At 49.8% G+C, this 22017-nt stretch overlaps 1 protein-coding gene across 1 annotated transcript; it reads left to right on the forward strand.

The window, feature by feature from the left end:
• The first annotated feature begins 7031 nt into the window (after positions 1-7031).
• Positions 7032-8799, forward strand: LOC114847644 (ADP-ribosylation factor-like protein 4C). Its single transcript, XM_029137605.3, has one exon. It carries the CDS (start codon positions 7934-7936, stop codon positions 8510-8512), a length of 579 nt encoding a protein of 192 aa, XP_028993438.1. The 5' UTR covers positions 7032-7933; the 3' UTR covers positions 8513-8799.
• The last annotated feature ends 13218 nt before the right edge of the window (positions 8800-22017 follow it).

Below are 22017 nucleotides of genomic sequence, written 5' to 3' on the forward strand. Positions count from 1 at the left end.
TGATGGAACCATTTTCTGAAGGACTTCAGTCTTTCACCCCACTAATACCTACTCGTCTCTGTGGGTGTGAGTTAAATAGATCTAGTCTCACTGACACTTGTTTGAACTTGTTAAAAGAGGTCCATAAAGCAAAACCTTTTATCTATCTGTTAAATGTACACAGTAAATGTTAAAATGTTAAAATTAAATGTTCGATATCTAGCACTCAGCATTTAACATTGTCTAACACCAACTTTAAAAGGTTGAATGTGAAAAGGTTCAAAACGCAGTTTTGTTGCTGTCCAATAAAGCTAATTTAATTTAAAATAGTTTGTTTGCTGTAAAGGTGAACGTGACTACCTCCCCACGAGCTTCAGGTTGTCCATCTTAAGGGCCCTGTTTTTCTATTGGCTGCTGTCGTTGTATTGGCCCAATCAGAGGTGAAGGGGCGGGGCGTGAGAAGACGCAATAGTGGCCAGAGAGACCCGTTGGAGCAGATGAGCTGTGGGACAGTTGTAGTCACTTCTGGGAGTAGTTGTGCTCATGCCGGTGATGATGTTCAGCTTGAAGCCAGCTTGTAACGGACATAACGTGACTTACAGAAGGTAACTGGAATCTAGATGCTACTTGCCATTAGCGTATTTACAGTAGCTATAATAGCAGTGTGTCGCTAGCTAATGTTTTTAGCTTAGCTTAACAAAAATTAACTCAAATTAACTCTCTACCTTACAAGGTAGAGAGTTAATTTGAGGTGAGACCTCACACAACTAAACCCAACAAATCCCACATACAGCAAGCATTTAATTTGACAGCAACAGTGGAGAGGAAAACCTCCCTCTCTAACGAGGAAGAAACCTCCAGCAGAACCAGACTGGATGTGGGCGGCCATCTGCCTCGACTGGTTGGGGTGAGAGGAGAGAGAGAGAGAAAAGCACAGCAACAACAAGCAACAACAGAACAGTTACCACAAATACCACGACTACGCACAGTTTGTAAGTACATACTTGCCTAACAGCGGGCACTAAGTTTGCATTGACACAGGCCTGCGGCGTTGCCGAGTGACTGTGGGTTCCATCATCCAAGGTTTCATGGGAGGAGAACAGTTGAGGACTGTCAGAATAACGGGTTGTTACAGAGGAGTGTGTCCTGGGAAAGAAAGAGAACCTAAGTTTGTACTTTTGTTCTGTAAATCTTCTTTTAATCTTCTTTATATCTTTTGAATGAGTGTGTGCTTCTAATCTATATATATATATTATATACCCGCTATAGTCCTACCACACCCTCTTTGAATTTCTAGTTACTTGTTATATCTGTAGAAAAGTGTTGTTGCACTTTGGTTCAGGAACTGCAGCACCACGTTTATAGTCAGAAATAAGATGTCACGATCAGCAACTTCCTGTTGTGGCTCTTATTTTGTTAACTGCTTTTCCTGTCTCTCCACATGAAAACATATTTGGCTTCACCAGCTCAAGTGTTTATTTTGACTCTTATCGGACATTGTTCTTTGTCAGGCATCAGTGACCTGCCTTTGTCTTGCTTGTATTTACGGAACACATTGCTGCTCTCTAAAGGATAACCCTTTATTATAAATACCTCCCGCTGTGCATCTGGTGCCTGTTACAAGAAAATAATCACTCTCTTTTTAAAGTAAATAATAACTAAACAAGAACACAAGATTTGAATCTACCCAAAACACAACAAGGGGATTAATACACAGGATTAACTGTGAGTTGTACATTGAAAGACTATAGGCTTCAACAGTAATTGATGTGAGACTGTGCTTCAGTGTTTTGAGTTCTACACGGACTCCTTTGCCTGCAGCGTTCGACTTGATGATGAACACATTGGTCCTGCAGCAGGAGTTTGTGTCTCTGCTGACACGAGCGGAACAAAAGCTTGTTTGTTCTAAGAGCAGTTCTCGGACGAGAAAGGGGAGTAAGATCGAAACCTGGCAGGGAGGCCGTCTCTCTGTGCACTCAGCACTGTGTCCCCTCTGCAGAGCAAAGCCTGCGCTGTGTTCCCACTGTGTGAGACGAGGTCTAGTGAGGAGATGAGCAGAAGCATCCAGCGTGTGTCCTCTGTTTTCTCCCTCCTCATAATAATCATATGATTTCTTTTAGTTTATATTTGTTTATATTTTTAGCCTTGGACTTCACAAATTGAACAAGGTGATGAGGATCCAGGTTCACCAAACACACAGTTAGTGATGTTGAAAGATCATTTCTTCACTACTTCGGGGCATCTGTAAGTTAACAGCTAGTCTGCAACACGTTTGTCCGGCTGTTATGATCAAAGTATCGATTCACTCACCACTAGGTTTTAATCTGAATCCTATGTTCAGGGAAGGTAAAGTGGCTGCATGTGTGTGTGTGTGAGGGAGTGTAACTGATAGCAGCTCAGTGAAGGCTGCCTTCACCTTTCCTCCCGTTATTTCTCTTTTTTTGACAACACTGGATGACGTGAGGCGTTTGTCTCCAAGGTAACCTCTTCAGTTTGAAACCCACCTGCTTTCAAGGAGGATAAGTTTGCCAGAGATAAGGGCATTTTTTCAGTGTTACACTGGAGAGCGGCTTAAAAGTAAATCTCTGCCTTTCATCGGCAGCAGAACAGAATTGAACAGTTCGCTGTCACCTTTGGATCAAGCATGAGGTAAAAGGCTCCATGAAAGGACCTCTCCCTCCTGTGAACGACTCCACCACACACAAAATGACCAACACAACGAGGGGCCATTTGCTCCTGTTTAATGATCATATGTCTCTTCTTTTGGACATTTGTCTTCGTGGACATAAACCCAGGCTTCTGTCTCTAGGACCCACAGTCCTGTTGGAAAATCCATACACGCTCTCAGACTAAGAATCAACTACTTGTGGCTTTGAATATAAAGATTGCTCATTCTTTCTTGGTTGTATCTGAAAGAGTCAAGTAATATTAGTCGATGTGTCTTCTACCTCACTGCCTTGTAATGATGCACTCAGTAGCATCATTTTATGGTCTAAACATCATGAGTGATAAATGGCTTTTCCTTCATATCTGGGCCGGAATGCTGTTTCTCATCAGAATCCTTCAGGCGCTCTGCCTGGCACTCACAGCCGCTCCACCATTGTTTTCATTCTTATCATCAGCTCATAGATCATCTGAGCCCAGCGCGTTCGCCTAGTGTCACCCACATCCCACTCGTCCTCTCTGTCCATCATCATGATCCATTTCAGGAGTCCGTAAATGCGTCGTGCTGCATTCAACGGGCAAAAAAACGTAATTGTTTTATTGATGTGTGCTGCTGGGGAAGAAACAGCAGAACAACCAATGTGCTGACAAAACGCTCTGCTCCTAGTAAACAGTGGCGCCATGGCAACCCCCAGAGCACAGCATGCTGGTCTCCACGGCAACCTTTGTGTGTTTGTGTGAGTGAGGAGGAGAGACAAAGAGGGACTAGAGAAAAGAGAGAGGAGCGAGGTAATGAGTGAGCGATGTGAAGACGTGGCTCCTGCAGACGTGAGGACGAGACAGGACGCGGGTGCAGCGCGGTTCCCTACGAGTCGGGTCCTCCTTCATTTACTGCTCCATGCAGGAAGTCTCTCTTTATCCAATCCACAAAACTCTGGGAAACTCTTTTTCCAGAGAACGCCTAGATATTATGGCTGCTGATATTCCACCTGCACAGACTCACCCGATCTACCACAGGTTTTGCCCCATTTGTTGAAATCAGGGCGTCGTAGCAGGAGCGCCTGCGTCTCGTATTGGTGGCAGCAGCAGTGAAACCTCAGGTTCTGGTTGTAGCAGCAGCTCATGGAGACTCTCCACATGTCACGTGTGTGAGATGGGACTAATTTGTCTTTTCAAGCTTTAATCCCAAACATGGAGATGAAGACAACAGGAACAGCTGCTGCTCAAGGCTCCAACCGTGACTATGAGCAGCAGCACGTTTCAGCATAATATACAGTACGGTCCATTGGTTCAGTTGACTTCAATATACAGTAGCATTATTGAATTAAAAACTGGGAAATTAGAACCTGGTTCCTCATAAAGTGGATGCTGAGCATATATATTAGTTTGTGTGACACTCTGTCCATCAAATCGTCATGAGAATTGTTTTCAAGGGTTTGCTTGCTGTCTGAGCTAATGAGCAAAAGGAGATCTGTTGTTTTCTATTTGTGTGTAAGGAGCAAACACGTGTTCACACGAGCCTTTGATTTTCTCCCACCTCCTGCTCGTTGTTGTTGTCCTTAGCCGTGACCTGCAGCGTTTCATTTTTCCATCACTATTTCCAATTAGCATCCGACCTGAGGTGTTAATGAAGTTGGGTGGTGTGTCTGCAGGTCAGGAAGCCAGCGATGGCAGGAACCTGCCTCCGCTGAGGCTGCACCGCTTTGATGTGGCTGCTGAATCTGCCTTTGCTGCTGCTTGTGTCCCGGCTCTGTTCATGGAATGAATTAGTCCTGTTGTCAAAAAAAAAGGTTCAAAATGAAGGGAGACCTCGGTTTGTGGGTTTTCTTTACTGTTGCCAACTTTCCATGACCTGTTGGATCCAAACATAATTAAAGTCTACAGAGATTTGAACGTGTAGTCAATGACTATTTCTTCGCGTGCTTTGATGTGAATGTGTGGAACATTATTTCTCTGCAGGAGTCCAGACAGAGAAGCTGCTGCTCAGAGCTGACACCACAGACTCTTGTAGTTTATTTCTTCTGGGCTAAAACAAATTGAGACACTCCCACACGTCTCTGCCAGCGTCACTTTAACACACAGTAACTTTGATCATTCTGAATTATGACACATCATATTAAACTGACTGTTTTTGACTTGAGCTTGCAGAAATGCACAACATACAAACAAACATCTCTCCACTTCCACTAAAAGCCCTCGAGTCGAGATGTGAAGCATGAAAGTGGAGTTCTGATCACGTCTGGCGCTTTCATTCTGCACCAGCACCGCTTGCTTTTTCATCTGAGGGGCTTCCAGAGTCCAGATGTTCTCTTCACAGACGCTGTCAGCTTCCACTTTACCTCGGCACAGGCTGTGATGTTGAGCGACGCTTTTATCTCCCAAACGCTGGTTGAAGAGGCCATTAAGACGGAGCCCAGAGGTCCGTGGACTGGGACGACGCTCTGTGCAGCACACGGCAAACAGCAGCATGGCCGCTCCATCAGCAGCTGCCTGAACCTGAGACACGTGGACGAGGAACCACTGATGTTTGTTGCGTCCGTGTAAATAAGCAACACTGTTTAAAGGCCTTTGTCCTGGTAAATTCCATTTAGTCCAGTTCAGCATGACGACACCTAAAGCAGCAGTAATTAACAAGTTTCATCCCCTTTCTTTGAGGGTAAAATTAATAATTAGTCATTTCACTTGTCAGCTTTTTTTATTTTAAAGAGGCGTTAATTAGTTACTTTAACAGAATTTAGACAGAGACTGTTCTCTGTTTCCTGGTCTCAGACACCAACAGAGAAGTTCAAAGACTGTTAATAAAGGTTCAGACTGTGAGAAATCAAAGGCTTTATGTTCTGTAGAGTGGAGATACGGAGGAACGTCTTCGCAGCCAATCGTCTGCCTGTAAACCAGATGTTTGTCATTTCCAGACTCCTCATTGTCCTCGTGGATCCGGAGGGCGTGTGGATCTGGCCTCCTTCGGCTGCAGAGGTCTGAGGTCTGAAGATGTTAAACGTTCACACACTGAGCTGTAACTGGGTCACGTCTGTGAGAAGGGGTTCCACGCGCTCAGCTGCTTTCTGTTAAATGCTGTAGCATGAATGAAAGTGTCTCTCTCGTTTAATGTTTCATGAGCTATGAAAGAATAATGAAGATAAAACAAATGTTGGTCTTATTCTCGGGGACAGGGAGGAATCAGTGATCTATGAAGGACCTGATGAAAGGTGCCGTCATATCAGGGCTGTTGTCTCTTTGCAGACTTCAAAGTCTCCTCCTCGAGGCTCCTGCTACGCTGAACCACATCCACGCGACTAATGACCCTCAAGTGTTTGCACTTCTCAAACCTTTCATTTTTTCCTTCAGTTTTGACAAAGACTGTAGAAAATATTCCTGCAGTATTCATGACAGACAAGTGATGCAACCGCTGTCTTTGGCTGTGAAATCATGCTAAATGAGTCGCAGGCCTGCGGCTTTCAGGGCAGAACTCAAGCTTCAATCAGGAAGCCAGGTTTTAGGCTACACTTTGTGACCTCCAGCGTTTCCCCCTGGGCAGTCAGGAGGTGGGAGTCGGCCCCAGGATGGACTGTGCAGGAAACATGGCGGGTGCCGATCTGTCCAACAACGCGAAGGGGAGCTCAAAGGAACCGGCAGAACGGCCCCGGACTGCGAATGACAGGAGCTGAGAGAAGCAGCTGTTACAGCTGTGATGCTAAAAACAGACACGCTCGTTCTGAAGGTTTGACTCCACGTCAGCACCTTACGAACACTAGGACTGAGTGACAAGCTGCCAAAAGGCATCTGACACATGAGAGAGGAGGTGAAAAGGTTTCCTCAAAGACTGGACTGTTTGTTGTCAGCGCCACCTCCTGTGTAGCTGTGTTTTAAAGGCTTCCTTAAAGATTCACAACAACAATAGAGAGAGAGAAGACTGATCACTGTCTGGAGCTTGTTTAGCCTTGCTAAGTACATGACGTGTGGTCCTTGGACATGAATCAGGCTTCAGGAAGTAAGCGCAGAATGTGTGTGAACGGTGGTGATGCTGCTGCAGGAGTCCTCACCGGGCGAAGGAGGAAGGAGCGCGCGCCAATGCAGCTGGCGTGTTGTTACTGTGAAGTGTGTTCAAGTAAAGATGGTCATCGCTCATCATCATCGCTCAGCTCTGAGCCTTCACTGCTTGTTTCTACTGCTGGAATGAAGGGATGCTCCTGGACTGGGAACGTGTCTTCCTGGCAGACTCTGCCACCTGCTGGATGGAAGCTGCCTCCGCCAGGCTTCAGGCTGTGGACCAGCGTGACACTTCAGAGAGCAGACGCTAGAGGGAGCAGTCTCTAAACCAAAGAGCACCAGAGCCGCAGGAAGGCGGCGGCGTCCGCTGCATCAGGAGAGACTGCGTGTTCAACGTGTTGACTGGCTGATCAGATACAGGAACGACTGGACACGAATAAATGGAAATGAGTAGTAACTGCTGATCAGAGCTGCATCACGGATGAACATCGTGTCATGTGGTTTTTACTACATCGCATGTAAAGGATGTTTTTTATTGTCAGCTTTGTTTTTAAATAAGATCTGCTGTTTTGCACCGTTACCTGCAGGGGGCGCTGTTGTCCATGAATCTATTCTTCTACGTCACCAGATCTAACGCAACAGACGTGTGTTTGGGTATATTATAACATCTTCGTTTAATTTTCTGTGCTAAATTAAAGTTACAGCCAAAGCTTTTTTTAATCGCAGCGGAAGTTGCGTGCAGCGTGCGGCACGCGCAGCGTCGGCCGCTGCTCGTGCAGCTGGCTCGCGTCCCGCGGGGCGGAGCGTCGCGAGGCCGCCTCTCGTTCTGCGCTCTTGTTTTCTCAACCTTCCGCCGGAGCAGCTGCACAGACCGCGAGGAGCGGAGCGTCCGAACGGAACCGCTCACCGACCCGAGGCTCGTCCGTGGACTTTGCTTCCCGTCCGAGTCCTGAATTGACGTATGCGTGATTCCCAAGGACAGCCGCGGACCGCGGGACCACGTCGGGCCGCTGCAGGTTCGTGAGCATCGCTGCCCGGCACCGACACCGCCCACCCCGTCCCGAAGGAGCGTTTGAACTCCGGAGTTTGTCCGCTTCTAAATGGCTTCGAGCGCGCGAGGAGAATACTAATGAACGGCGCCCCGCGTGCGCTGCTGCTGCTGAGGCCGCGGCGCGGCGCCGGACACCCGTCCTTCAGCCCGAAACCAGGATTCATGCTCCGGGTCTGAGCACCGAGCGGTTCGGGTTCGCGGGATCGGGCCGGTTCCCCTGCTCAGCTCATCTGCGGGAACGAACACGCCAGAATGGGCAACAGCTTCTCCAACATCGCTGCCTTCCAGTCTCTGCACATCGTCATGCTGGGCTTGGACTCCGCAGGCAAAACCACGGTCCTTTACAGACTGAAATTCAACGAATTCGTCAACACGGTTCCCACGATCGGCTTCAACACGGAGAAAATCAAGCTGAGCAACGGCTCGGCGAAGGGCATCAGCTGCCACTTCTGGGACGTGGGGGGGCAGGAGAAGCTGCGGCCGCTGTGGAAGTCCTACAGCCGCTGCACCGACGGCATCATCTACGTGGTGGACTCCGTGGACGTGGACCGGCTGGAGGAGGCCAAGACCGAGCTGCACAAAGTCACCAAGTTCGCGGAGAACCAGGGCACGCCGCTGCTGGTCATCGCCAACAAGCAGGACCTGCCGCGCTCTCTGCCGGTGGCCGAGCTGGAGAAGCAGCTGGCTCTGCACGAACTGGGCCCCGGCACCGCCTACCACGTGCAGCCGGCGTGCGCCATCATAGGCGAGGGGCTGCACGAGGGCATGGACAAGCTGTACGAGATGGTGCTGAGGAGGAGGAGGTCGCTGAAGCAGAAGAAGAAGCGCTGACGGGCACGAGGAGGCGGCGTGCGTGAAGGGATGGGGAGGAACGGGCGGGCCTGTTTGAGTGCTGCTGCCGCGGAGCCTTGGACTGTTTTTATTCCTCTACTAGGACACGCGTTGGGGCTCCGGCTGTCGGACTGTTTTCTCTGAGCATTGAAGTAGCCTTTCCTCAGTCTGCGGCTATTCTGCACTTTTCATTTCCTAACACTACACTGTATTAACAAGGACCAGGGTGGGTGATGTACTAAAGCCAAATTGAAGTATTTTTGAATATTAAAATATTTGAAATCCAAGTTTGTGGTGATTTTTTTACTTTTTACGTGTCTGATGTGAACTGAGGGAGTTTCTACTGGCGACAGAACGTGTGATGACACAAACAGCATGTCGTGATAAGGACGAGTGGTCCATTAGCTTGATTGATTCCCTTGTTCCACCGCTGTGAGTGACTGTATAAAGCAGGTCAAAGGTCATCGCAGAGGTCGGAGCACAGATTCCCATTGTGAACGTGAGACTCTGGGGCTCATGAGTCCTCAGAGCTGCTCTCTCTGTTTAATGTAGGGACTGATTCAGTGTTTGAGGACATGTTCAGGTGAAATGAGCCGCTGGATGGGAGTTCATCAGGTTTTAGCAAACACACAAACTGCAAATGAGAAGTTTTGAATCCATTTGGTTCAGACAACAGTCAAACTGCTCGTGTCATGTTATCTTCAAACTCCAACCGAGTGGAGCCTCCGCCATCAGCCCACACTAACACAACAGCACATGCGTCTCTACACTAGTGCTGAACCTGTTCCTGTGTTAAGTGAGGATCACATTTGTAAGTTGGCCGTCAGTCAGGCTGTGGCTGCTACCACAGAAAGGCTTCACGGCTTCACAGCTGTACAGCTCCACCAAAGGAGCAGTGACCTTAATCCTTCGGCCCAAGTCGTCATGACTGGAACTGGACTCATCTCTGCATGTTGACTCCTCCGGGAGCGTTTGGCGTCTGAGGCTCAGGGCTGCGTTACTGTAGCAGCCACTGGATGCAGCCGCTTCCTGCTGAGGCAGATTATTCTATTAACACTTTCTAATTCAGCCTTAACAATAAGCCAAAAGCAGAAGACGCTGCCTGGCAACAGCGCAGCCTCCAGCTGTGAGGATTAATGGACAGATCATCACACTAATCAGAACCCAGCAGCGCCAGTGTTCAGATCACTGCCGCTGCGTTTAGCTGCTCGGTGCTGAGCAGTGTTCTGGTTCTGGTTCCTGAGCCGCTGGTGGAGCAGAGCTCTCCTCCCGTCTGGCTTCAGTTAAAGCATAATGAATCATCTGTTGAATCACATGCAGCAGCAGCACCCAAAACAACATCTACAATTTCTTTAAATGGTAACTAAAAGAAGGTTCAGAGAGTGCTTCTACACGTGTCACATGTTTAAGGTCTGAGTCGCAGAAAACAACACTCATAAATAAAGTAAAACAACATGCTGGGCTCAGGAAAACAGACCAAGGTTTGTCCACATGGACTAGAACAGAAACAAGCCTGTCATCGCAGGGATGCCCGTCGCTATGGCAACAGCAGAACAACTTCATCCAGCCTCAGCCCTTCAAGACAAACAGATTTCCCTTCGTGGCGTTCGCGTCCACTGGTTGCATCTGCGTTCACGCTGACTCCTCGGGTTTAAAGGAACCCGGCCCAATCATCAACGGCACTGCTGCGGTTCTCCTGAGGTTCGGAACCTTGGTGGCTGGAACGTTGTACAGCATGACTCCCAACAAAAGCCATGTTGGTCTAGTTGAAGTTAAACATTTGTGGCCTGGTTTAGCCAGTAAATCATTAGCCAGTCACCAAATCCTCAGCTCCAGTGTTTGCTCGTCTGTGGGTTTAGAGCAAGTGCAGTTCCCGGAAAGCTGAGTGATCAAGGTCATCACAAGTGACTCAGCCGCCTCCTTCATACCAGCACAAACGTCTCCCTTTGACCCATTTATGAGTTCTAAGCAGAACTCTGGAGGTCCCATGTGCACAGCGTCCTGTAAAAGCAGCAGTCGCCACAGTAGCGTCAGCTCACAAGCTCCAGCAGGAAGTAGTGGAACCCTGGCTCCCAGTTTGAGATGCGAGAAAGCTGTGGCCTCAGGGTTGTTTTCATACGAGAGCGAGAATCAAGACCAAGGTGCACAGATAAACAGTGGGGGAGGAGACGCTGGTTGTTTTAGTGCTGGTGTTAGATCCTTCAGGGCCTCCGTGGCTCGTGAACCCGTCCCGTCCGACTGCTGAGTGGTTCAGGTCGGATCATTCCTGGAGCAGACGCGTGATCCAACACTTCTCAGATGACGGGAGGCTGCTGGAGCTTTAGCATCAGTAGCTGTTGAGTTTCTCTGGTCTCTGCTGGCGTCGCCCTCCGTTCTCCAATTATCTACTTAAAGGGAACAAAGCTGTCTGCTGGAGCAAAACAAACTGCTGATTACAGAGCAGCGTGTCTTTGTGCTGCTTCAGTCGCTGCAGAAATTAAAAGATAATAAGCTGATGCTGGAACGCCTAGCCCCCCCCCACACACACACACCGAGGCTGCCTCCCCCCCCCCCCCCCCCCCCCCCCCCCAGCCCACGCCTCCAGCTCATTCACTGGGACTTTATCTGCTTCTTAGTGTTTGAGGCTCGAAATAGACTTGAAACTCACCGGTTTTGCATCATTCAGCCTACAAACATCCCATAATGCAACTTCCTAGTTGACTCATCAGTAAAGGCTGCTTATTTGCGGCCTGATGCCAAAGCAGAAGTTCCTTGAAGTAGCATTTACTTCATTTGTGTATTTCACATTTGGCCTCAAAGCGTCTTGTCTAAAAGCAATGGAAGCAGAAACACAGTTAACGTGTGCTGACGCTCAGTGGCAGCGCTGATGATGATGTAGGATGTGTTTTTGTGAAGTGTGAGACGTCGCTGACGCCTTCGCCGCCGTCCTGAGGGATCTGCTCCTTCCAGCTGTTGTTGTGCTGCAGGCTCGATAAGACGCGCATTGTGCTGCTGTCCTGGCATATATAGGTCATGCTCTTATTGTTCTGCTCTAATCTGTATGTGCTGTGTGTGGCTATGTCACAGGCCCATCCCCTCCGTCTGCACAGAGGAAGCTGCCGTCGATAACCTCAGGAACCGGCTGGAGCCAAACCGGCCGACGGGGCGTCGAACCCGCATCCATGCACAATCAACAGTAATGGGATGAGCTCACAGTGAATGTGCCGCTACGAAGCAACAGCTGAAAACAGCTGTTTGTGGCTCTATTAGCACGTGTCAATAGGTCAATACACATGTAATCCACGTAGCTTCAGCCAGACGGAGTCAGAGTCGGAGTCAGAGTCGGAGTCAGAGGCGCTGTGCGTTTCCTCCCCTCTGTGCTGTGTTCAGCAGCCGTCTGATGAATGTGCCGCCTCGCTGCTGCTGCAGTTTAGACTGGGAGCAGAAAAATGCCTCTATATGGAGACGAGGCCTTCAGGGACACACGGCTCCTCCACACAGCCGCGCCACCAGTCCACACCATTCATCTTGGCTCTGGGATTAGTGCTCCTCCGGTGCCACACACACAAACACAAACAGAGAGGATGGCAGTTCATTCCCTTCACTTCCTGCCCAGTAAAGTGTGGATGAATTATGCATTTTGTTGGATGACAAAAGAGGCCTGTCAGCCTGAGCGTAAGCAGGGAGCAGCTCAGCGAGGCTGCCGGCAGACATTCATCGCCTGCAGGCTCAGGCTCTCATCTACGGACGGACAACCTCTAACCTGAAGCCGCGCATGACTTCTATTCAGCGAAACTTCAGCCATTCAGCTGCAAGGGTGTCACGCTCTGCAGCACAAAGCTGGACCAGGCCACTCAGCGAGGCAGAAGCCTGAGGAGCAGCAGTGCAAAGACAGGAGAAGAGGGCGTTGGAGCGGCCACCAGGTGTGCCTCTGAGCCAGACACGCTGCGTGGCTGCGCAGGCTAAAGGCAGAGACCCATGTGTCCAAGGACGACAGAGGTCCGTTCCATTCATTTACGGTGCGTGGTTATGGACACTCCACCTGTTCAGTTTCCTAAAGTCCTTCACTGGGTGGTTTTTGCCCAGGGGCCGAAACCAGAATCAGGTTCCCTTTGTTCACTGACTCCTGAAAAACTCCCCTTGTAGAATGTGACGAGAGCAGGTGAAAAAAAGGAAGTGAGGAAGTGGCATCAGACGTATGAAGAGGTGACGATGCAGTTCGCATGTGGCTGCAGAGGCCGAAGGCTCTCACTCACCATCACTAATGACTGGCTGAAGGAGGCTCTGGCCTGTGAATGAGTGAGTGGGAGCGCGTCCGGGTCCTGTGTGGGTCCGTGAGCGCAGCAGGGCCTCCTCCAGGATGACTCACAGCAGGGAGCAGCAGAGGTGAGACGCAGCGTCTGCCCCGTCCTCCTGCAGCTTCCCTCACACTCATCTATTGCTCCCACACACACACTCATGTGATTTACAGCTCGTGGTTCCTCAGCTTTGACTGTTCCTGCACGTGTTGCCTACGGCCTATAAAACAAGCCAACATCGCTATTGCTGCTGTGTTTATAGGAGCCACAGTCACACATCTGGACTTCACTCAGGCCGCTCCACGGATCCATGGTTGTTGTCTGGCCTGAGCGTGGTGTCGATGTGTGGGGCTCGGCTCAGACTGGGTCTGGGTTAATCATTCTGCTTTAATAGCACGCCATCAATCGGACTCTCATTTCCTTCATCTGGATCCGGTTCAGACAAAGATGCCGACGCAGGATTTTGCCTAAATCGTGTCTCATCTGTGCAGATGAGTGTGTTGTGGCTGCAGCTTCACTCTGTGGCCTCTAGCATGGTCCCCCGCATGGTCCTGTCTGTGTTTGCAGCTTTGAGAACTCATTTTGCCCTCGTCTCCAAACTCCTCCACCCTCTCAGGCTCTTTGACAACTGCTCATCGTGTGGGAAAGCGCTTGGCTGGCAGCTTTTAGTCAGAGTGATATTCATGCCTCAGTGGCCACTTCCTCGACTTGAAGCTACCTGTGATTCTCTGCTCCACATACAGAAACTAGAGCGCAGTTCATTTAGAGCTGAGTCATGAACATCTGAATCATTGAACATTATCTTTTAGAACCTAGATTCTAGGACTCACAGGAGCAGATATGTGTTAAAAGCTGTAACTTTGGGGGGGTTGAGGTACTGTGGAGTTCTCTGTAGGCTGCAGTGGGGGTTGGGGAGGTCAAAGGTCAAAGTACACTGGGGCCCAGCTGGGTAGAGCAAACACAAGCTGACTTTTACTGCTTCCAACAGACTCTTGTTGGCGTTTGAGACTGTGGAGGAGGTCGAACATTAAGGTCTCAGCAGAGTAAACAGGCACCAACACTCCTGTTTGAACAGAAACTACAAAGTGTTGGAACTAATTGAAGATTTCACCCAACGAGCAGCAGAACGGTTTCCATCTGCTCTTCAAAAAGCTTGGCTCTCTTGTCAAATCCCTCAAATGTCAGCAGCTTGTAATTGACTTAATGAATCGCAGCAACAGGAGGTGGTTCAGTTACAGCTGCTTCCTTCGCTTTCTCATGTCACACGTGGCCCAAATGTTGAATCAACGCGGCTGTTTTGAATCTATTTTCATTAAACTGGCTTGTTGACGGGAGCAGTATCTCTTGTGGCTATGGAACAAAATCAAAGTCAATGAAAACGAACCACACAATTTAAAACCCAGCAAGACAAATTAAACACATGTTTGTGCTCAGCAAAAGTGGACCTGGATCAGAGCTACTGCGCGAGATCGGGTTTTATCAAAACCTGGAAACTAATCTGAGCTAACATAATCTGATCTAAAATAATCTGAGCTAAATGATCTGAGCTAAACTAATCTGAGCTCACATAATCTGAGCTAAACTAATCTGAGCTAAACTAATCTGCGCTAACATAATCTGAGCTAACATAATCTGAGCTAAAATAATATGAGTTTAATGATCTGAGCTAAACTAATCTGACCTAAAATAATCTGATCTAAAAGAATCAGAGCTAAAATAATCTGATCTAAAATAATCTGAGCTAAAATAATCTGAGCTAAACTAATCTGAGCTGACATAATATGAGCTAACATAGTCTGAGCTAAACTAATCTGAGCTAACATAATATGAGCAACATAGTCTGAGCTAAACTAATCTGAGCTAACATAATCTGAGCTAAAATAATCTGAGCTAACATAATCTGAGCTAAACTAATCTGAGCTAACATAATCTGAGCTAACATAGTCTGAGCTAAACTAATCTCCGCGTGGAGTCCTGCGATCGGTGTCCGTCGTGAGGCCGCTGGTCAGAGCTGGACCGAGCATGAGGTTGATCTGAATGTTCCCCTCCGTGAGGGCTGCTGCGAGTCGAACCTTCCGCTGACTCTGCTTCTCCAAAGGTGTTAGATGAGGCGCCTGCTGAACAGCTGCAGACGGCTCCCGCTGCGATGCAACTGCAGGCGACGACTCGCATCCGCTGTGTTTACACAGACGCTGAGACGTGGATGATGAGCGCGTCTCCTTCCAGGCGGCGCTCCCATCGCTGCATTTGGAAATGATAAATATTCAGAATTCTCTGGCTTCTCTACTTTCCCCTAATCTCATCTCAGTCTTTGTCTTTATGCTGAAAGCCGTTGCCAGGGCAACGCTTCGCAGGCCTAAAGCTGGCACGTGAAGGAGGGAAAGCACAAAGTATTCAAATGTGTGAATCCAGGCTTCGCACCTCGCCAGCCATGTCAAGAAGTCATTCTCACCTTCCTGGATCTCATTACCATAAACTGAGTGTTTGCCAGAGGAAGAGGACACAAACCAGAGAGTGGGGGTCGACAGCACCTTCTGCCTTTGGCTCCATTAGGCTCCATTAGGACGGACAGTGCAGGGGTGGGGCTGCTCCAAGTGAGACCATGAAATATGATGCAGGAAGTCCTTCTTGGTTAAAAGCTCATTAGACTGAGACGAATGACGGAAATCACAGTTATCAGCACAACCTGAAGGACTGGATCCATCTTCTTCCTGCACAAGGCTCGTCCTGGTGAACATGTCCCAGAACCAGTAGCAGCCTGAACAACGGCTCACACAAACCACAAACTAGCCTCAGTTCACGTTAGACCCATTTACCCTAGAACTACGCTGCAGTGGTGCCAAAGGTCAGGCTACAAAGAGCTGGAGCAAAGACCAGATTGTGACTTTACTGCAGTGGGAGAAGAGAAGCGGATTAAAGCGCTGCGACTCGGTCGCCATATATTGTTTTTGGGTGAAGGCAAAGAAAAGCGTTGACATAGCAACGGGTCAGCTGGTTCCTGTCCAGCTGTCTGAGTCTGCGGGAGCTTTCAGGGATAGAGGAATGCTATACACACACACACGACGGACACACACACACGACGGACACACACACACGCACACACACACACGCACACACACACACACACACACGCACACACACACACACACACACACACACACACACACACACACACACACGCACGCACGCACGCACGCACGCACGCACGCACGCACGCATGTATTCATGTGCCAGACAAAGATGGACAATAAGAGGCAGAAAGCTCTGTCTTTACTGCTTTGTTGATCGTTGTGTATAACAAACCCGGTTCACTGTTCGCTGCCTCTTTGAAATTCTGTTTGTCATGAACCTTTTACCCAGAAGATATTTCCTGTTTGTTGAGGGGAAGAGTGATCAAAGTGTCCTGTCAGAGCAGAGCCACCTCCAGTTTCTGAACAAACCAGCTGATCTAAACTAGTTGAGTCTCGCTTTTTATTAATATGTTTGTTCTGTAGTGACGCTCACGATCAGCTGATCCCTCTGATCTCACTGACACTAATATTACACGATGAGCTGCACCAGCTAATTACAAGCAGAGACCACACGAGCTGAGAGAGAGGCCCCTGTCCTTATCTACAGGGTCAGAACAAGGTCACCAGGCTTCTTCTGACCTTCGGCTCTGTCCACGTTTCACAGGTCACGTTAGCTGGACTCAGCTCCATGTTTGTCTCAGTCCTCTGAAGGAGCGTATTTCTACACAGGTTCAACGTGTGCTGCATAGAACCAACTGGGCCACGTTCTCTCCGCCTGCAGCTTCTGGGTTTCATGATCTGGGTTTTTGTGTCCGGTTTTATTTTGAAAGGACTTTTTGTTTTCATGTTGTCTTATTCCAGTTTCCAGTTCCTGTTTTATTTTTAAGGACTTCCGGTTTTGTTCATGTCAGCTGTTTCATGTCACTCCCGATTCACCATGCACACCTGTCAATAATTAGTAATCACACCTGTATTTAAGCACCAGTAATCGCCACATCCGTTGCCAGATTGTTGAGTTACGTGCGACTTTCCAGCGTTTCCAGTATAGTCACCTTATGCATGATCACGTTTGTTTTCTGACCGCCGATTCCTGCCTGTCCCTCGACTGTACCTTCTCCTGGATCTGTTTTTTTAACATTCTGACTGTCTGACCTCGTTGTTGCCCACTCCTTGTCTGTACCTCTGCTGAGCTGTTTCTCGTTTTCTCTTGTTTCCCTGTCTGTTCGGCTGCGTGCACTTCCCACTCGCCGGAGAATGGAGTTTTGCTGCCCGGGCTTACCGGAGGATATTCTCAGGAACCTCGAAAGGCTGGCCAAAGAGTACGCGGAAGCACCCAGCCTTGATGCCTGTCTCCGTCTAGGGAAACTGGCCACCGAAATAGTGTATATTTATTAATAGTGTAATAGAGTTTTGGTGGCGTGAGTCCCCCGGAGTGCAGGCGTTCTTCGACAGAGTCCAATCACTGAGGAGGGATTTGGCACGCGCCCTTTGCGCAACGTCTCCGCACCTGCTCCTGACGCCGCTCCGGCGGTTCAAACTCTCGTTCCTGTCACCGTCTCGTCGGCTCCAGCCCAAGCCCCAGACGCCGCCATCTCTGTTCGCCGCTCAGACCCAGTTACAGAAATCCAGCGCGCGCCGCTCCCAGCGCCTCAAACGACGGACAGTCGCAGGCGCTCCGGACGACGTCGGCGAGGGCGCAGTTCCAGGGTCCAGAGACCTCTCCAGCTCAGTCATGTCACGTTTAGGTTCCAGTCCAGTCAGGTCACACTCAAGATCCAGTCTTGTCCCAGCCAGGTGACTCAACACGTTGGTCAAGTGCAGTCCTTGCCCAGTCAGGCCTGGCTTTTACTCCGTCGAGCTCAACAGTGGCACGCAGCACTGCCGGCTCCGGAGAGGACGCCATCCCAGTTTCTGTTGGCTCCAGTGAGGACGCCATCCCAGTTCCCGTCGGCCCTGAAGAGGTCGTTCTAGTTCCCGTCGGCTCCGGTCAGGACGCCGCTCTAGTTCCCGCCGGCCTCAAGGAGGAGGTCGTCCCAGCTCCAGTTCCTATTGGCCTCCAAGAGGAGGTCGTTCCAGCTCCAGTTTCGGTTCCTGTCGGCCTCAAGGAAGAGGTTCCGGGTCCAAGGGACCGCTCCTGGAGCTCCTAGTGGTCCTGTGGAGACCACGTCCTGTTTCGTCCCAGTGAGCCCGGACTGGTTCAGGCCGGCCCGGAGCTGGGGTTTCTTGTTTCTTTGCACACAGGAGCCGGAGGTTCCTGCGGAGACACGTTCGCATCGTCTCCCGGTGGTCTGGCTCCGGCCACGTCTGCACCGGCCCCGGCCACACCTGCATTGCTTCCTGGTGGTCCTGTCCAGACCACATTCATCTCAGCTCCGGTTGGTACGGCGTAGATCACGTTCACCTCAGCTCCTGTTGGTCCAGCGTCAGCTGCATCCATCCCAGCTCCTCGAATGGTCCCAGCTCCATCTCCGTCTCAGACCGTGAACGAGTCTCAGACCGTGAACGAGTCTCAGACGTGTGGACGGGTCTCAGACCGTGAACGAGTCTCAGACGTGTGGACGGGTCTCAGACGTGTGGACGGGTCTCAGACGTGTGGACGGGTCTCAGACCGTGGACGGGTCTCAGACCGTGGACGGGTCTCAGACGTGTGGACGAGTCTCAGACGTGTGGTCGGGTCACAGACCGTGGAAGGGTCACAGACGTGTGGACGGGTCTCAGACGTGTGGACGAGTCTCAGACGTGTGGTCGGGTCACAGACCGTGGAAGGGTCACAGACGTGTGGACGAGTCTCAGACGTGTGGACGGGTCTCAGACGTGTGGACGGGTCTCAGACCGTGAACAAGTCTCAGACGTGTGGACGGGTCTCAGACCGTGATCGAGTCTCAGACGTGTGTGTGTTGCTGCACAGCTTAATTGGTGCCACAACAGTGGTTGTTGGTGTTTCTCCCGTAAAGCGCTTGTGCAGCAGTGAAATGGGAACCGTGACCGTCCCCATCAGGAAACTGAAACCACCTCCATCCTCCAGAGAGTCCACTAAGAGGCATGAGCTCATCCACATGACCTCTGATGACTAAGTGTGTGGGCTGAGCTCAGTGATGATCTAAGCTATCGATCAACTAGTTTCATTTGCTCATATTTGTTTCATTGTTTCTTGATTAAAACAATATGAGCCACAGAGGACGGTGGAGCGACTTTAAACCATAATCAAAGCTACTTTATCTTCAGGACATCACATGCACGAGGCTCCATGTGAAGCGGCTGCTGATCATCTGTCTGGAGCCAAAAAGGTTCAAAGGGTTTAAAATGAATCTCCTCTTGTTCCTCAGCAGGTGGTTCACAGTCGCAGCCCTGGGAGTCTAAATCACACAATGAGATGCTCTGCAGGAGTCACTGAGAAGTTCCTCCCGGATCCCCTGGAAGCAGCGGATGCACTCAACTGTGAGCTGACATTAAAATTCAAACCATGGGTGTGAGATATTCAAATGGAGGAATCCTTTTCCTGTCTGATTTTATGTCACTGATCCTTTCTGCTCACGCGTGCGTCCCTCCAGGTTTCACTGGTTTTATTACTGTCAGTAAGTCGCCCTAGAGCTTGTGTAGAGAAGCAGTGAGCAGTTATTGTATGAAATGGACTATTCAAATATGTTTTATGATCACAGCATTTTAGAGGTCTCTTCACATCGAGCACATTGAGCTTCAGACGCTGACTAGCCTGTTTTTGTTGCTGCTCCAAGTGTGAGGCCTCAGTCTGCTTTCATGTCAATACCAACGAAAGGATGTTAGCGTGAAGCCCAGAATAGTTGCAGGCCTTTGTTCACCTCTGCTCTCAGCTTTGAAAGACTAATGCACTTGATGTCACGCTCCATTAGGGATGGAGTGCAAACAGGGGCCGTCAGGGCAGTGGACACTTTGGATCAGACCACACCTGCAGCCAGAGAGCAAAGAGCCTTCAGCACAAGTGCTCCAGCGCTGCGCCAGCGCTGACCCAAATGGGCAAAGTCTGTATGAGCTAAATATGACATGAAACCACGGAGGAGAGCATGTTAATAAAAGACCACGAGGCCGGCACGCGACCCACTGCACTCTGGGAACCACTGATGCTCGTGGAATTGTACAAATGTCATCGAAAGGAGCAAACGTCCACGACCATGAACTGTATTGATGTCAATGTGAACAACAGAAAAGAAGGGAAACCGACACTGTCTGGATGATTAACGCAGGCTTCTTTTCTGCATCTGGACGACTGCGTCTCTTTGAGTGGAGACGTGTGTTTCAAAATGAAACGTTCATCATTTCTTAACCAGATGACTGGGGCTGAAGCCAAACCGGCCCGAGTTTCCAGGTCAGGTTCTGCTTTATGTGAGAGTGATGTAGGGTTTGCTTGAATGTGGGGCAGCTAATGTTACAGATGACTGCTGAGCAAACACAACCAGCCATTGTATGCGGTGGGACCGGTGGAGCTGCTTTGTCTCCCAAAATAGGACGGGGGAAAAGCTGGTGGCTCCCAGTGGAACCGACTGCCTGCTGGTTCTGAGCCCAGTACAGGTGGAGGATGGAGGATCTTAGAACAGCGTCTCCAGGATGCTGCTATGGTGCTCAGCGACACGGTCCCTGAAGGCCCCACGAGGAGCAGCAGGTTGGACGGGGGAGGTGCAGCAGCACAATGACTCTGTTGTCCTTCCCCACTGGAATGGAGGTTTCCCAGGGAAGCGCTGCTATTCAGGCCCAGGTCTGAGATAAGAGAGCGCCCCACCCTTTGTGCTGGCTGTGGAGGGGTCAGCGCTCTGGGGGAGGAGGGGTCTCCAGCTGGGGATGGAACCAGGACCGGCTGCTGCTTCCATGACATTAACATTTATGAGTTAAGGCTGAGACTTTACACTTGTGTTCACATTCTGCCTCATTGAGCAGAAAATAAAACACGTTTCAGCCCAGTAAACCAGTAAATGACTCCAGTAAACCAGTAAATGACTCTATGGGAGGAAAGCCTGCAGATCCAACGCCGTCATAAGGTTTCAGAGCAGCGGAGGTCTTTGCAACATCAGAGTCCCATTTAGCAACAGATACGCACACTTTACTTTTCACTTCCCTCAGGGTTTGATGACGCTACAGGAAGTGAAGAGTTGCAACATGCTTGAAGCAGTGAGCTGCGACCACGTCAGTGTGTGTGTGTGTGTGCGTGTGTGTGTGTGCGTGTGCCTGTGCCTGTGCGCGTGTGTGTGTGTGTGTGTGTGTGTGTGTGTGTGTGTGTGTGTGTGTGTGTGTGTGTGTGTGTGTGTGTGTGTGTGCGTGTGCCTGTGCGTGTGTGTGTGTGTGTGCGTGTGTGTGTGTGTCTGGCTGAACTGAGCCTCCCCCGCTGGAACAGAACACACCTCTGACCCACCAGGTTCAGTGAAGGCAGATCTGGTCTGTTCCTGTGAAATCCCTCCTCCGGCCCAGACGTGACAGCTCATGTCTTACTGGAAGAGCAGCTCCTCCAAACAGACGCCCTGCTATTTGTGAAGCAGCTGCTACTTATCGGGCCTTTTCTTGGCTGGACGCCCCGTCTTCATCGCTTCTGTTATGTTCTGTTAACATGACATTATGGACAGTATGAAGTGTTACAGGTGATACCAGCAGTGATGAACTGGTCTAATTGTAAAGCAGCTGGGACTGGACATGATTATGATCAAACCCATTCTAACCACGCAGGTTTAACAAAAGTCCAGCTGCGATTGTTCCAGGATAAATCTGCTGCCAACGAGGCCTAAAAACCTGGAACATCCACAGAGACCAGAGTGGACAGAGGTTTAACCCCGTGACTGCCGAGTCAAAGCATCAACCAAGCCCTACAGTGGAGTTGGTGTCAGACCAGCTGACCAGCTTCATCCTGGAGCAGCTTCATCCTGGAGCAGCTTCATCTATGGAGCAGCTTCATCTATAGAGCAGCTTCATCTATGGAGCAGCTTCATCTATAGAGCAGCTTCATCTATAGAGCAGCTTCATCCTGGAGCAGCTTCATCTATAGAGCAGCTTCATCTATAGAGCAGCTTCATCTATAGAGCAGCTTCATCTATAGAGCAGCTTCATCCTGGAGCAGCTTCATCCTGGAGCAGCTTCATCTATGGAGCAGCTTCATCCTGGAGCAGCTTCATCTATGGAGCAGCTTCATCTATAGAGCAGCTTCATCTATAGAGCAGCTTCATCCTGGAGCAGCTTCATCTATAGAGCAGCTTCATCT

Source organism: Betta splendens, chromosome 21 (genome assembly GCF_900634795.4).
Source record: "Betta splendens chromosome 21, fBetSpl5.4, whole genome shotgun sequence".
In the NCBI taxonomy this organism is placed as follows: domain Eukaryota; kingdom Metazoa; phylum Chordata; class Actinopteri; order Anabantiformes; family Osphronemidae; genus Betta; species Betta splendens.